We start from the raw sequence: 15,251 nt of genomic DNA on the forward strand, positions 1-15,251 counted from the left end.
TGTTATCTTTCAAATGTATCACAACGTTACCGCACCAATACTAATCATGTCGATATGTTCACACATTTTTTCTACATATGTATATATATTTTTATATATACATATGGTATATTCACTGAATGGTCCCCAGTTCCTATAGTGATTAGTCCCTAATTAAATGGTTTTGGGTCACTGAACAACCATTCATTTTGATTCCCATTAATTTAAAAATATGAATATAGAGTAATAGTGTCATGACCAATCCCCTTGTATATTGGCATTAATCCACAGGTTCGCACCCTTCCAATCTCTTTTAGATCTTTTATCGAAATTATGCCCCTAGTCTATAATTTTAAATTAGATAAAGATAAAAATAAAAATAATAATGATAAGAATGAAAATAAAAATAAGAACAAACAGCATAAAGATTTTTTTAATAATTTTTTATTTTATTTTCATATCACTGCATCTCATATTATACTTTTTATAATACTAAATACTAATATACATTTTAATATTAATATTAATACTAATTATGCCGATATTTTGTGTGTATATATATATATATATATATATATATATATATATATATATATATATAATGTGTATGTGGTGTATTCTGGTCTCCACTAAATTCAATGAGATGCACTTAGAGTAATGGTAGGTGTGCTTGATTCCCTTGCATATTATCACTAATTCATAGGTTCGCACCCTTTCAATTTCTTTTAAATCCTTCATTCAAATCATGTTTCCAAGCCCATAATTTTAAACTAGATAAAAATAAACCACATAAAGATCATTTTATTTAACTTTTATTTTAGTTTTATTCAACTGGTATTTCATAATGTTATATGTGCTTTTATAATGTCTGATATATCAAAATGTGTTTTTTTCATTGTGTGTTCTCCACGTGTCTATGAGTCATGAGCTCAGTGGGTGATTGACGTCATAGCTGTCAACGTGGCAGTTTGTATCCTCTTTTAAAGCATTGGACTGCAGACAGCTGCTTGATTTCTTTTTTCCCTGAGGAAGGAGACGGACCTTGTCTCGGAAACGCGTTGGAAATGCTGAAATAAAAAGAAATTTTAATCAATTCAACACCAGTGGTCTTTTAGCGCGGCTAAAACCCGTTTTTCCCTTTTTTCTGTATTATTACATTCCCTTAGAAAAGAGGCTGTTTGCCGGCCACAGCGACGTCTCTAGGAAGGTAAGTATGTGTAACGGGTACTAGCGATATTGTGTGCCATGGGCAGCGATTTGCCCGTGACGCACAAACGAGGGGGTGAGTGCTTTCACGAGCGACATTGCTAGCGATGTCGCTGCGTGTAAAGCCCCCTATACCGCATCACTGTTTGCCGCCTACCCATGTTAGATATGCCGGAATATGAGCGTCCTGCACAGGAAATGAAACCACTAACTGTCCCGCCCACCATCGGGCCGTTCGGAACACATGTGAAACGCAGAATGTGCTCCACACCATATCCGGAAGTGACGTCACTGCCGTGGAACGCACAAACGCTGATGTGCTGCATGCTAAAACCGTAAACTTTCACACTTGCGTTCAGCGCAGTCCATCACTATGGAGAATAGCGAAGTCCGTTAACGCACTGCACTATTTTCCATAGACTTGTATAGACGACGCACTGTAACGCAAGTGTCAGCGTTGCATCCGCTGGACGACACAGCGTCGTTATTTTGACACAGCGTCAGGCGGAAGGAACGCAGCATTTCACGTTTTTTTGAGCAGCGCAAATCACTAACTTTATTTTGTCTCTCGGTGGCCGAACATTCAGCTGAGCGCCCGGCCGCCGGCATGTGAGAGCGCTCAGCTGAGCGCCCGGCCGCCGGCATGTGAGAGCGCTCAGCTGAGCGCCCGGCCGCCGGGTGATCAGCTTATCATTCACAATAGTCTGCTGCCGGTAAAACTGTAAAGAAAGAAAAAAAAAAAGCTTTCCGTTGTTTTGTACGATCCGTTGCATCCGTTGTGCCATTATATGCAACGCATCCGTTGCATCTGTCACACAACGCAATGCAACGGATGCCGTTCAACGCAAATGTGAAACTAGCCTCAGTGACGTTACTTGCCATGCAACGCAGAATGCGCTCCACACCATAACCGGAAATGACGTCGCTGCCATGAATGCACAAACGCTGATGTGCTCCATGCTAGGGCTGTAAACGACGTCACCTGCCACGGAACACAAATGTGCTCCAAGCTTTGTGCATACTAGAAATAGTGTACTATCTCCTCTTTTGGGAGCAGAAGACTCTCCAGAAACATCACGTCCACCGGAAGTGATGTCCAGTTACCTCTTAGTGGAACGCAACATGCGCTTCACATCACTGCGGAGCTGGATATATAATGTAAGGGAACGCGCATGTGCTCCACCATGTAGTGGCAGAAAATGCTAACAACCCCTTGTGACCAGAAATAGTTAATACAATCAAATCAATAGCATGTAAATAGAAAGCTATACATCTGATCAACGATATGATCCAATTCTATATATCAAACCAAAGCTCCAGATCTGAGGCAATCCTAATATAATTACCCACAACTCTACAATACAGCCATATTATCAGATAAGGGAATCATCGGATCCACCGTAAAGACCTGACCATGATAGTGGAGTGAACATATAAGATGGATATAAGGTTGGTATAATGATAAGGTAAACCTCAAAGATGACGGCCATGAGAGAAATGTTCTCAAAACATCAGCGCACCAGGGATAGAATTAATTCAGATGGATGTGAGGGGACAGTGCGGATATATTGTCAAAAAAGACATATACAGTGATGGGCAAGTGCAGCCTGTAAAATATTTCACAGTATATGGTATAAGATTGACAATAATACAACAAATACGTCCGGTCAGAGATACCGATTGGTAAACTAGACAAAGCTACTAAAGCTAAGAATCTCATTAAATCCTCCCGGTGCCACTGGATCAAGCAGAAAGGTGCACCTGGCCCCACATGCTAGTATGCACCTATCCCCACATAGTAGTGTGCACCAATTCCAATCGCCTGGACACCAATTCTATTGCTTGGAATGAAATTGATGTGACATCACCGTTCTGGTGATTGATTACATGACGAGCTATTGCTGTATCCCTTTTGTGAAAGATATTCCCCAGATGTTCCCCAATTCTCACTCGTAGCTGCCGCTTAGTTTTGCCAACATATCCTTGTGGGCAACTGCAGTTACAAACCCAGCAAACTCTTCTGTTTCACAGTTGGCAAAGTCTCTGATGGTAAATACCCTGCCAGCCTTTTTGTTACGAAAAAGAATTTATTTGATTGATGCATGGGCAAAAACTACCATTTTGCACCTGCGCGTGCCCGATGGTTTTCTATCTAGCCATGTACCCGGACCCTTCGGAGGGGCATAATGGCTGTGTACAATATAGTCTCTGATCGATTTGCTCTTCTTAAAAGTAAGACTCAGGTACGAAGAGATGAAATCACAAATATCTATATCGGCTCTTAGAACTATCCAATGATGTCGCAAAATATTCATGACCCTCACATTCTGGTCGTCATACGTGGCAATAAGGGTGCGTGCCCACGATCAGTGTTTGCAGGGTTTTGGATACAGAATGTTTTCGCTGCATCCAGAACTCTGCATTGTACAGTACAGGCATAGTGGACGGATTTTTAGAAATCCCGTGCCTACTTTGCTTGTTTTTTCCACAGCAAACACTGACCTACGGTGCGTCTTTCCAGACTGCAGCATGTCAATTGTTTGCTGCGGAGTCATATGCCTCCTCCATAGGGAGAAAACAGCGAGGAAACCATAGCACACCGAACCCTGATCGTGGGTACGAGCAGCTGCGTTCTCCTGCGGAGGAGACTCACGGCCCCGCAGGTCAGGGCCTGCTGTGTCAAGGACGCAGTGAGTCCGGATCGTGGGCAATACCCTAACAGGTTATATTTCCTGATGAAGGTTTGTTTGTACCTGTTAATAATTCCCTCTTACTAAAGCTGGTGTCACACATAACGACGACGACAACGACGTCGCTGCTACGTCACCATTTTCTGTGACGTTGCAGCGACGTCCCGTCGCTGTCGCTGTGTGTGACATCCAGCAACGACCTGGCCCCTGCTGTGAGGTCGCCGGTCGTTGCTGAATGTCCAGCTTCATTTTTTGGTCGTCACTCTCCCGCTGTGACACACACATCGCTGTGTGTGACAGCGAGAGAGCGACGAAATGAAGCGATCAGGAGCCGGCACTGGCAGCTGCGGTAAGCTGTAACCAGCGTAAACATCGGGTAACCAAGGGAAGACCTTTCCCTGGTTACCCGATGTTTACGCTGGTTACCAGCCTCCGCTCTTGCTGCCAGCGCCGGCTCCTGCACTGTGACATGTGGCTGCAGTACGCATCGGGTAATTAACCCGATGCATACTGTAGCAAGGAGAGCAAGGAGCCAGCGCTAAGCAGTGCGCGCGGCTCCCTGCTCTCTGCACTGTGACATGTAGCTGCAGCACACATCGGGTTAATTAACCCGATGTGTGCTGCAGGAGAGCAAGGAGCCAGCGCTAAGCGCGGCTCCCTGCTCTCTGAACTGTGACATGTAGCTGCAGCACACATCGGGTTAATTAACCCGATGTGTGCTGCAGGAGAGCAAGGAGCCAGCGCTAAGCGCGGCTCCCTGCTCTCTGCACATGTAGCACAGCGACGTTATGATCGCTGCTTCTGCTGTGTTTGACAGCTAAGCAGCGATCATAACAGCGACTTACAAGGTCGCTGTTACGTCACCGAAAATGGTGACGTAACAGCGACGTCGTTGTCGCTGTCGTTTAGTGTGACACCAGCTTAAGTGTTTGTACGCTGGTTCTGGAACCCGTGATGGAGAATCCCTATTTAGGAACCTTGTCTTAAGATCCCCGGCTTTGTGTTCAACGTCCACAAGAGAGGAGCAGTCAAAGAAACTGCCCCATAGGAATTCCTTTTTTGAGAGGTACAGGGCGCTAGCTCTCCCATCTAAGGAGGCTATTGGTGGCAGTGGGTTTTCTGTAAATTGAGGTAAATAGGCCACCCGTACCATCCTTACTAATGTGAACATCCAGGAACACTAGACTATCATTACTGGTCTCATATGTAATTCTAAGTTGATTCATAAACTGCAGAAAAGATGACATGTCCCCGGTAGTGAATATAGCGTCCCCAACAAATATGGGGGCTAAAGACAACATCTTCCTCCCTGAACACCTGGGTGTCCTCCCACCAACCCACATAATAGCGTAGACTGAAGAAAATTCCGTACAAAGGCAATTCAATACAAATGTATACATTTTATTGACAATATAATCTTAAAACACAAAAGATTGTATGTAGATGACCTTAGATAGAGGACCCCCAGAAGAAGGATTTCACCGAAACCTATAGGTCAAGGTTTCTCGGGTTCTTGCTCCACAGCTTCGGTAAAAACATGCACTTTATTTATTCTGACATTCTGGTGTTTTGGTGTGTGTTTGTGCATGTCTCTCACTTGTGGCTCCTACTTTTTGTGATGCCATTTCGTGTGTACGTTACACACTGGGTGGCCTTTTATTTACAAATTTTTTTCTGGAGACCCTTTTGTGAGATTTTTATTGCAAACACTATCTCCCCATGTTTTGACTTGGTCTCTCTTAAGGCCCCTTTGCACACTGAGACTTTCTAGCAATCCCGACCTGGCCGGGATCGCTGGAAAGTCTCTAAACAGTCGCTGGGGAGCTGTCAAACAGGCAGATCTGGCCAACGACGCAGCAGTGATATGGACCTGCAGAACGATCCTGCTGGTCGTTGGGGACGTGTTACACAGCAGCTATTTGACGACTCACACCTATGTTAAGGGCGTGGTGTTTGGCGCTGAAGCCACCTTGGTGTCCTTTTTACACGCCCCCCCCCCCCTCAGTTCCGATTGGTGATCGCTAGTGCGTTTTTATTGGCGACCCCGAGCTTGGAAAGATTGGCAAAAGTCGCGCTTGTATATCCTTTGTTCCTGAGCTTCTGTTGCTTAGCGGATCTTTGTAGAGTTCTCTGTATGGCGACTCCACACTGGTTTATCTATACAGCATCAATACAGCTTCAATCAACTGATGCTTACCGTATAGGCTTTATAGTATTGCAGACTGGAGAACGCTCTAATGATCCGCAAACCAGCACGCTCGGGAACAAGGTAGCTTTGAAACAAAGGACGGAAGCGCTAAACTTGCCTTCTTTTCACTGAAAGCCGCCCAATCAGAACGCAACAGCGACCACCAATCGGAGGTAAGGGGGCGGGAAATGGAACGCTAAAGCACGCCTACGGGCTGGGTTCTAAGTCGCTAATGATGTTGTTGTAACGGTGTCAAACACACCGATGCATGCTGCGCAGCAGGAAACAAAGGACCAAAAAATGGTCCTGAAAGATTTGTAGCGATCAGCGACCTCACAGCGGGGGCCAGGTCGCTGATGTGTGTCACATACTGCAATGTCGCTGAGGAGGTCGCTATTACGTCACAAAACCGGTGACGTTACAGCGATATCGCTATCCATGTTGCAGTGTGTAAAGGGGCCTTTATGGAGGCTTTTTTCACTGATCTGTGTGCAGCGAGGCCGCCACCTGCTGGTCCTCTATCTAACTTCATCTACATACTCTTTTTATTCATCTTTTGTATGTTTTAAGATTTGATTGTCAATAAAATGTATACATTTGTATTGAATTGCCTTTTGTACAGAATTTTCTTCAGTTTATATCCTATTTTCTGTACATGGCTCTCTCCATGTACCAATTGTGGCACAAATTATTTTTTTCGTGTACGTTGTGTGTTCTAAGTATTCACATTAGCGTAGGTGGGAACACAAGGGCTCCCCATAGCTGTGCCCCTGAGTTGGTGTTAACTTTCCGTTGAATTGTGCTACAAGTCCCTGATTGTGTGGGATGCTACTGTACAATTGCTCAATGTCAATTGGCGTCAGCAAGGATTCTGGACCAATAGTGACGCCATCTAACATCACAATCCGGTCAGTGGTGTCCCGGATATATGAAGGTAGACTAAGCACAAAAGGACGACGTACATGCTCCTAATAAATGGGCACTAACACCTGAGACGATCGGACGTCCTCTTAGGGGGATCCAGCCCCTTGTGAATCTGCGGGTTTCGCATAGAAGGTAGCTGTCATGGGATATTTTTGGTATAAAAAAATCAAACTCTTCGGTGGAAATGAATAAGGACTCCAGAGCTCGCTGCAGCAGACTTTCCAAATTAGGTAAATAGTAAGATCTGAGGGAAGAATCTCATGCGTGGTGGTATCTCATATGTTCATGCACGTTTTTAGATAGTTTTTTTTTTTTTGTGTGTCCATTACCACAATGTTACCGCCTTTATCACATGGTTTTATAGTGAGATCCTTATTACTTTCCAAGCTTATAAGCGCATCCCTTTCTGTTGATGTGAGATTAGGTTTTTGAGAGTGTTTGGAACATAAGTCCCTGGTCACCAGCATCAAAAAGATATCCAGACTGCCGCATTCTGCAGCCGGTGGCATAATGGTGATTTTAGGTTTAAGGTTATTGAAAGGGCCCTGCCCCAAAAGGAGTAGTAGAGCTGTGACTGCAGGGACCCAAAGACATGGGGCAGCAGAGAGGAGGAGGAGAGCTGTAACTGCAGGGACCTAGAGACACTGGGCAGCAGAGAGGAGGAAAAGAGCTGTGACTGCAGGGACTTAGAGACGGGACAGCAGAGAGGAGAAGGAGGAGAGATGTGACTGCAGGGATCTAGAGACACTGGGCAGATGAGAAGGAGGAGAGCTGTGAGTGTAGGGACCTAGAGTCGGGGCAGCAGAGAGGAGGAGGAGAGCTGTGACTGCAGGGACCTAGAGACATGGAGCAGCAGAGAGGAGGAGAGCTATGACTGCAGAGACCTAGAGACTTGGGGCAGCAGAGAAGAGGAGGAGTGCTGGGAGTCCGGGGACCTAGAGACAGGGGCAGCAGAGAGGAGGAGGAGAGCTGTGACTGTAGGGACCTAGAGACAGGGGGAAGTAGAGAGGATGAGGAGAGCTGTGACTGCAGGGACCAACGACTTATTGGTGGGCAAGATCGGCGCTGCACCCTGGACTGGGGGCTCTGCAAAGCAATCAACCATGACGAATGTGTGCAACGAAGGCTTATGGGTGTATGTCTACTGCTCATAAGCCTTACCACTGTTATGCCCACCCCTTTTAAATATGCTATGTACCCCTTTAAGTAGAGGTGGAGTTCTTCTTTAATGCTACTTCCTTCTTACTGATCCTAGAAAAGATCAACAGAGGATCTGAAGGATCGATACTACGCCATCTGCGCCAAGCTGGCAAACATTCGTGCCACTCCGGGCACCGACTTGAAGATTCCAGTGTTTGATGCGGCTCATGAGAGGAGGAGGAAGGAGCAGCTGGAGAGGCTTTATAACCGGACCCCGGAGCAGGTGAGGGGTCACTGGCAGCACCGACGAGCCGACCAGGCTCTGGAGGGGTCTGGAGTATCATAAGAGGGGGCATGTAGAGTTACACAAGACTGTGGAGAGGTCTGAGGAGTCATAGAGGACATGTTCCCATGTAGGGCCACTATCTGGTGTATGTTTCCCCCGTAGATGCCCTATACTTTAGGCGCTGTCTCCAACATCATGTCCTGCCTCTGTCTAAAACTAAATCTGTCAAAAACTGAACTTCTTCTCATGTTTCCTCTGTCCCCCAATATTACTATTTCTGTGTGTGTTTCCACCATTACTCCCCTGCAGCAAGCCCGCTGTCTTGGGGTTTTATTTGACTCCAATCACTCCTTCGCTCCCAACATTCGATAACTCGCTCGTTTCTGTCACTTGCGTCTCAAAAAAATCTCTAGAATTCTAGAAACCTTTTCTTACAGTTGACTCTGCAAAAACTCTTACTATTGCTCTAATTCATTCTCGTCTGGATTACTGTAATTCTCTACTAATTGGTCTCAATCTTACTAAACTCGCCCATCTTCAATCCATCCGGAATACAGCAGCCAGGATCATTTTCCTCTCCAACCGCTTTAATGATGCCTCCATCTTGTGTCAATCATTGCACTGGTTGCCTATCTGCTACATAGTGAAATATAAATGTATCACTCTCTCCCACAAAGCTCTCCACAGTTCTGCACCTCTCTACATCTGTTCACTCATCTCACCCATCACCTACCCGTCCTCTCCACAGTTCTGCACTGCCCTACATCTCCTCTCTCCTCTGTCTATTACCCTACCTGTCCTCTCCACAGTTCTGAACCGCCCTACATCTCATCTCTGCCCATCACCTACCCGTCCTTTCCACAGTACTGCACCGCCCTACATCTCCTCCTCTGTTACCCTACCTTTCCTCTCCACCGTTCTGCACCGCTCTACATGTCTTCACTCATCGCTGTCCATCACCTCCCCGTCCTCTCCGTAGTTCTACACCGCCCTACATCTCACTCATCTCTGTCCATCACCTACTCGTCTATTACCTGCCAGTTCTGCACCGCCCTACAAATACCTGTCTTCTCCACAGTTCTGCACCACCCTACATCTCCTCATCTCCGCCTATCACCTAACCATTCTCTCCACAGTTCTGCACCGCCCTACAAATACCCGTCCTCTCTACAGTTCTGAACTGCCCTACATCTCCTCCTCATCTCTGTCTATCACCTACTCGTGCCCTTTGTTCTGCTAATAACTTAAGACTATCATCCTTTATTATCTGACTCTTCCACACCCGTCTTTAAGACTTCTCTCGAGCTGCACTAATTCTCTGGAATGCACTACCCAGGACAATTTGATTAATTCACAGTACCCACAATTTCATGTGTGCCATAAAAACATATTTCTTTAGATTGGTCTATGACCTCACCTCACTTATCTAACTATCTATCTCTGCGCTTGTACACACCGGCCGGTGACCGGTCCATGCAGTGATCTGTGAATCCCCTTATTATATTGATGGCCGGGCCGTGCACTTTTTAGCATTTACATTTGTGCCCCCCTATTTCCTCATGGATTGTAGCCTGTGAGCCGGACCCTCGCTCCTCCTGGTATCTGGTGACTCGTGTTACTCCGGAATGTGTTACCTTGTAAAGTCTGATATTGTCTGTACCCATCACCTCTCAATTGTACAGCGCTGCGGAATATGTTGGCGCTATAGAAATATACATTATTATTATTATTTCTAGACTTGTCAGAGGATTCTCCTTATTGCTGCACTTATGATTGTCCATAACTAAAATTCTAACATAGAAACCCCCTAAAAATCTATTCTAGTCTAAAACCCAGTGGATATAACCCGTCTACCGGGCAAGGAAGAGGCAGCTAGATAACCTAGCCCAGTCTGCCAGCCGGCCTCCCCAAGGGCACACTCAACACCCGATTGATGTACCCGAATATCAATACTTCCTAACTACAGAAGTGGCGCCCTAAATGATAATGGAATCTGCCGCCCCGGCTCCCCGCGACCGCCCAAAACCTCACAGTCCTACTAGTGTACCACAGACAAATCTAAATCGAAGTGTGGACCGGTGGGAAGGCGGATGCTGTCCGTGCCCCTTGTCTCGCCCGGGGCGCCTCATCCATGCCCTTCGCCCGGGGCGCCTCATCCGTGCCCCTCACCCGTGCCCCATGTAGGGTTTTCATTGTGTATTATCTGTCTGTCTTCTCCAGCTGATGCTGATCGGCTGATGGATGGGCTGGAAGTACATTTTTTATTTAATGAGTTGTACAGCTTCAATACATGTAAGAGAATAGACACAGCAGGTTCTTGCCGTCCCCGGTCCATCGGCAGCTCTCTGTCCCCGGTCCATTGGCGGTGGCTCCTTATGGTGTCCTTTATTATTGGGTGCAGTACCAGACACGTCCTGGCACAGGAGTGGCACTGTGTGTGGATGGAGAGGCGGAGAGTCTTCAGAGCCTGTTTGTCGCCCTCCTGTTGTAGCCAGGTTTGGGTATTGTGCCTTTCTTTCTCTCCCGTGCCGCCTTGTGTCTGTCTATATGAGGCTTGTATTATGCGGTCGAGTTGTACTTTTGAGCTCCACCATTCATCGTATGGTGTAACGCACTGAACAATGGGAATAATCCTGCCTTATGCCCCCGTCGTTCGGATCTCACCATCGGAGCCAGCACTTTGTTGTGCCGCCATTTTCTAGACCTCTAGCTCTTCAGTGACTTGTTTTTGTGGTCGGAGGTTCGGCCCCGTTTTCTTGGTCCTCCAGCTCTGCGGTGACTTGTTTTTATGGTCAGAGGTTCGGACCCATTTTCTTGGTCCACAGTGACTGGTCTTTGTGGTCGGAGGTTCGGCACCGTTTTCTTGGTCCTCCAGGTCTGTAGTGGCTCGTTTTTGTGGTCGGAAGTTTGGCCCCGTTTTCTTGATCTTCGGTGACTCGTCTTTGTGGTCGGAGGTTCGGACGCTTTTTCTTGGTCCTCCAGTTTTGTAGTGACTCATTTTTCTGATCAGAGGTTCGGCCCCGTTTTCTTGGTCCTCCAGCTCTGCGGTGACTCATCTTTGTGGTCGAAGGTTCGGCCCCGACTTCTTGGTCTTCGGTGACTCGTCTTTGTGATCGGAGGTTCGGCCCCGTTTTCTTGGTCCTCCAGCTCTACAGTGACTCGTTTTTTATGGTCGGAGGTTCGGACCAGTTTTCTTTGGCCTCCAGCTCTACAGTGACTCATCTTTGTGGTCAGAGGTTCGGGGTCATTGTCTTGGTCCTCCAAGCTCTGCGGTGACTCGTTTTTGTTGTTAGAGGATCGGCCCCGTTTTCTTGGCTTTTGGTGATTTTTTTTTTTTTTTTTTTTTTTGGTGACTCATCTTTGCAGTTGGAGGTTTGGCCCCGTTTTCTTGGTCCTCCAGCCCTGCGGTGACTCGTCTTTGTGGGCTGAGGTTCGGCCCCGTTTTCTTGGTGCCTGACAGGCGGCGATGCAGAATCTCATGGACATGTGGTGCCACATCGTCCTTCAGTTATAGGATGAGAAAGGTGCGGGGGGAACCGTTATTTTCACGGTTTTAGTACTCCGGGAGGGTTTGCGGCTGCCATCCTCGTACACAGCCTTGCTTTACTATTGCTGTACATTGGTATCCGTGTACCTTAATTGCACCCCAGGGTGGGAGGGGGCTGGTGATACCTGATGGTAGGGAAGCCCCCTCGCTGGTATCTACCAGTGACTGCAGATTCTAAGGGGTTAAACAGCTGGTGTCGGAACAGTTGCTGGTTCCCACCATGCCGCCGGTATGTGATGTCTGTCAGGAGAGGGTTAATGCCCGGTTCCCAGCTGGTGTGTGGGACAGGCACGGGGCCACCAGGGAGCGCTGGTATGAGGCCACATCCGCAGACTAACCTTGCTGCTCTCCGCCGTCGGCCGCTGCCTCCCCCCGTGGCTGCGCAGGATGATCCTGCCAGGCAGACTTGTTAGCTTTCAGCTTTGGGATCTGACAGCGTTTTCCTTGAGCCTCTGCTCCTCCTGACCCCGGGAGCCGGATTCTGCTCGGAGCCGTAGTACAGTTACCTGTCGGGGGAGCTGCGCAGTAAAGCCGGGGGGCGGCTGCGGAGCAGGAGGCTGCTCTTCTTTTCCCTTTTATTCGAGCCTCTGTTGCCCTCGGGGTCCACAGTTCCGGAGTTTGAAGTCCATCTGCTCCGTGCTGCTTTTCTTCTACTCGATTTTACACTTTGTTCCTTCCCAGTCAGTAAAGACCTGCAGAGAACAGCGACTGGTCACATCCCGGCATCCAGCGCTGTGCGGTGCCAGGTACCACAGAGCCAGCCAAAGGCTAAGGGTGGGCCGCGCCGTGGTGGGCCGTACCTTGGTGGCTCCTGTGATGTGCCACGCTGTCCCGTGGTTATGAATCGGCAGTTCTAGTTTCTAGTCTCCTCATCTGTGCTGCATACTCGTGAATGGAGACCCCCATGACTGCGCTTTCTTACAAGGGGATACGTGTCCGTGACAAGCGCTTCTTCTCTGCTCCACTTAGGTTGGTGCCCATTTTTTCTGCTTTTTTGATTGGTTTCCATTAGACTGTGGAGCTACAGACACGCGGGGACCTTCTGACCACGCACCGGGATTTCTGTGCAGTCTCATCGTATGTGGTGGTCTTGGCGCCTGCCGACCAGAGGGATAAATAGAAGAGCGCCCCCTGGAATGTTTCTACTTTTCTTTTTTAGAGAAAATTTATTTAACACTTTAGCATTTTCTTACAGTCTATGAGATATTGTGAGACGATGGCTCCCGCTCTCCATCCAGGGGACGTCTGTGCCCTGTATTGTTAGAGCAGTATAGAGGGGGACGTCTGCCCGGCATTGTTAGAGCAGTATAGAGGGGGGGACGTCTGCCCTGTATTGTTAGAGCAGTATAGAGGGGGGGTGTCTGCCCGGCATTGTTAGAGCAGTATAGAGGGGGACGTCTGCCCGGCATTGTTAGAGCAGTATAGAGGGGGGGACGTCTGCCCGGCATTGTTAGAGCAGTATAGAGGGGGACATGTGCCCTGCATTGTTAAGGGGCTTTACACGCTGCGACATCGCTAGCGATAGCACCCGCCCCCGTCAATCGTGCGACATTTGGTGATCGCTGCCGTAGCGAACATTCTCGCTATGGCACCGTCACATACACATACCTTTTCAGCGACGTCGCTGTGACTGCCGAACAATCCCTCCCTTAAGGGGGAGGTGCGTTGGCGTTATAGCGACGTCACTGAGCGGCCCCCCAATTGCAGAGGAGGGGCGGAGATGAGCGGCCGGAACATGCCTCCCACCTCCTTCCTTCCTCATTGCCGGTGGACGCAGGTAAGGGGATGTTCTTCTTTCCTGCGGTGTCACATATAGCGATGTGTGATGCCGCAGGAACGAAAAACAACATCGTACCTGCAGCAGCAACGTCATTATGGAAAGGAGCGACGTGTCAACGATTTTTGACACTTTTGCGATCGTTGATCGTCGCTCCAGCATGTCACATGCTGCGATGTCGCTACCGGCGCCGGATGTGCATCACTAACGACGTAACCCAGACGATATATCGTTAGCGATGTCGCAGCGTGTAAAGCACCCTTTAAGCCCAGGTTGTAGAGGAGCAGTATAGTGCTGGGCCCATAGTGAGCGCCCGACATTCACATATCCCTGGTGTGAGCTATGGCTGTAATGCATGATTCTGCCTCTGGGTGGCGCCCTCCGCTCAGTGTCGACGTCTGCTTTTCTTCTCTCAGGTGTCGGAGGAGGAATATCTTATCGCGGAGCTGCGGAAGATCGAGAGCAGGAAGAAGGAACGAGAGAAGAAAGCGCAGGACCTCCAGAAGCTGATCACCGCCGCCGACACCACCACCGAACTGCGGCGTGCCGAGAGGAAGGCCACCAAGAAGAAGCTGCCCCAGAAGAAGGAGACCGAGAAGCCTGTAAGAGCCCTCTGCTGCTATATCTGCTGCCATATCAATGTGTGGGGTCTTCCTGGTGCCACCCGGGGAATTACATTGTATCATCACCGAACCCTCCATGTAAAAAGTAAAGAGAGCGATGGTCAGACCTTCTGCCCGACCGAGCCCCAAACAGGAGCACATGAGTATGTACATGTTATAATGGGGGGCCAGGACCCCCGCTATAGAGTGGTTCGCGCTGTGAACCGCAGTTTATAATATACAGCACCCATCGCTCTCAGTGATGGGGGTGGTCATGATCCAGAATCCCCACTATAGAGTGGTTCCTGCCCTCAGCTATTAATGGTCTTGAAGTTGAACTGTTCATGTAATAATGGCTCTTCACACCGGACCCCTGGGACAAGACTCCACATTACATGGTTTTAATACAAGGGCCCTAACTATACCAGGAGGAGAGAGATCCCAAGAGCTGACACTCTACTGTTCCTGTATAGTGCTGCTCCCAAGAGCTGACTCTACGGATCATGTACAGTGCTGCTCCCAAGAGCTAAAAAAATGAAAATAAAAACATATACCCTGCTGTAACTGACTAAAAGCCTAATGCATATAAACAAACATAGGGTACTTAGTAAACGCTCTTTTTGATCTAAAAAGCGTAAAGCCATCCCACCGCGACAAGGTGTACCCAATCAGTACAGTACCTACACTGGTACTGTCCCGATTGGGTACACCTTGTCGCGGTGGGATGGCTTTACGCTTTTTTTTATCAAAAATATTGTTTACTAAGTACCCTATGTTTATGGGTTCTTTTTATGTGTTATGGCCAGTGTGAACATGAGCTTACAAGCTGCATGCACATCAACTCCGGCTCACTTTTTTGTTTACTGATCATGTACAGTGCTGCTCCCAAGAGCTAACACTCTACTAATCCTG

The 15,251-nt window shown here is 48.0% G+C and overlaps 1 protein-coding gene across 1 annotated transcript in view; it reads left to right on the forward strand.

Moving 5' to 3' along the window:
* Positions 1–15,251, forward strand: part of DMAP1 (DNA methyltransferase 1 associated protein 1) — a 61,769-nt gene that overhangs the window by 13,490 nt on the left and 33,028 nt on the right. The window contains exons 5-6 of the mRNA XM_075322142.1: positions 8,243–8,410; positions 14,154–14,339. Of these exons, the coding sequence (XP_075178257.1) occupies positions 8,243–8,410; positions 14,154–14,339 (354 nt within the window). The remainder of the gene's footprint in view (positions 1–8,242; positions 8,411–14,153; positions 14,340–15,251) is intronic.

This window comes from Anomaloglossus baeobatrachus, chromosome 8, assembly GCF_048569485.1.
Source record: "Anomaloglossus baeobatrachus isolate aAnoBae1 chromosome 8, aAnoBae1.hap1, whole genome shotgun sequence".
Lineage (NCBI taxonomy): Eukaryota > Metazoa > Chordata > Amphibia > Anura > Aromobatidae > Anomaloglossus > Anomaloglossus baeobatrachus.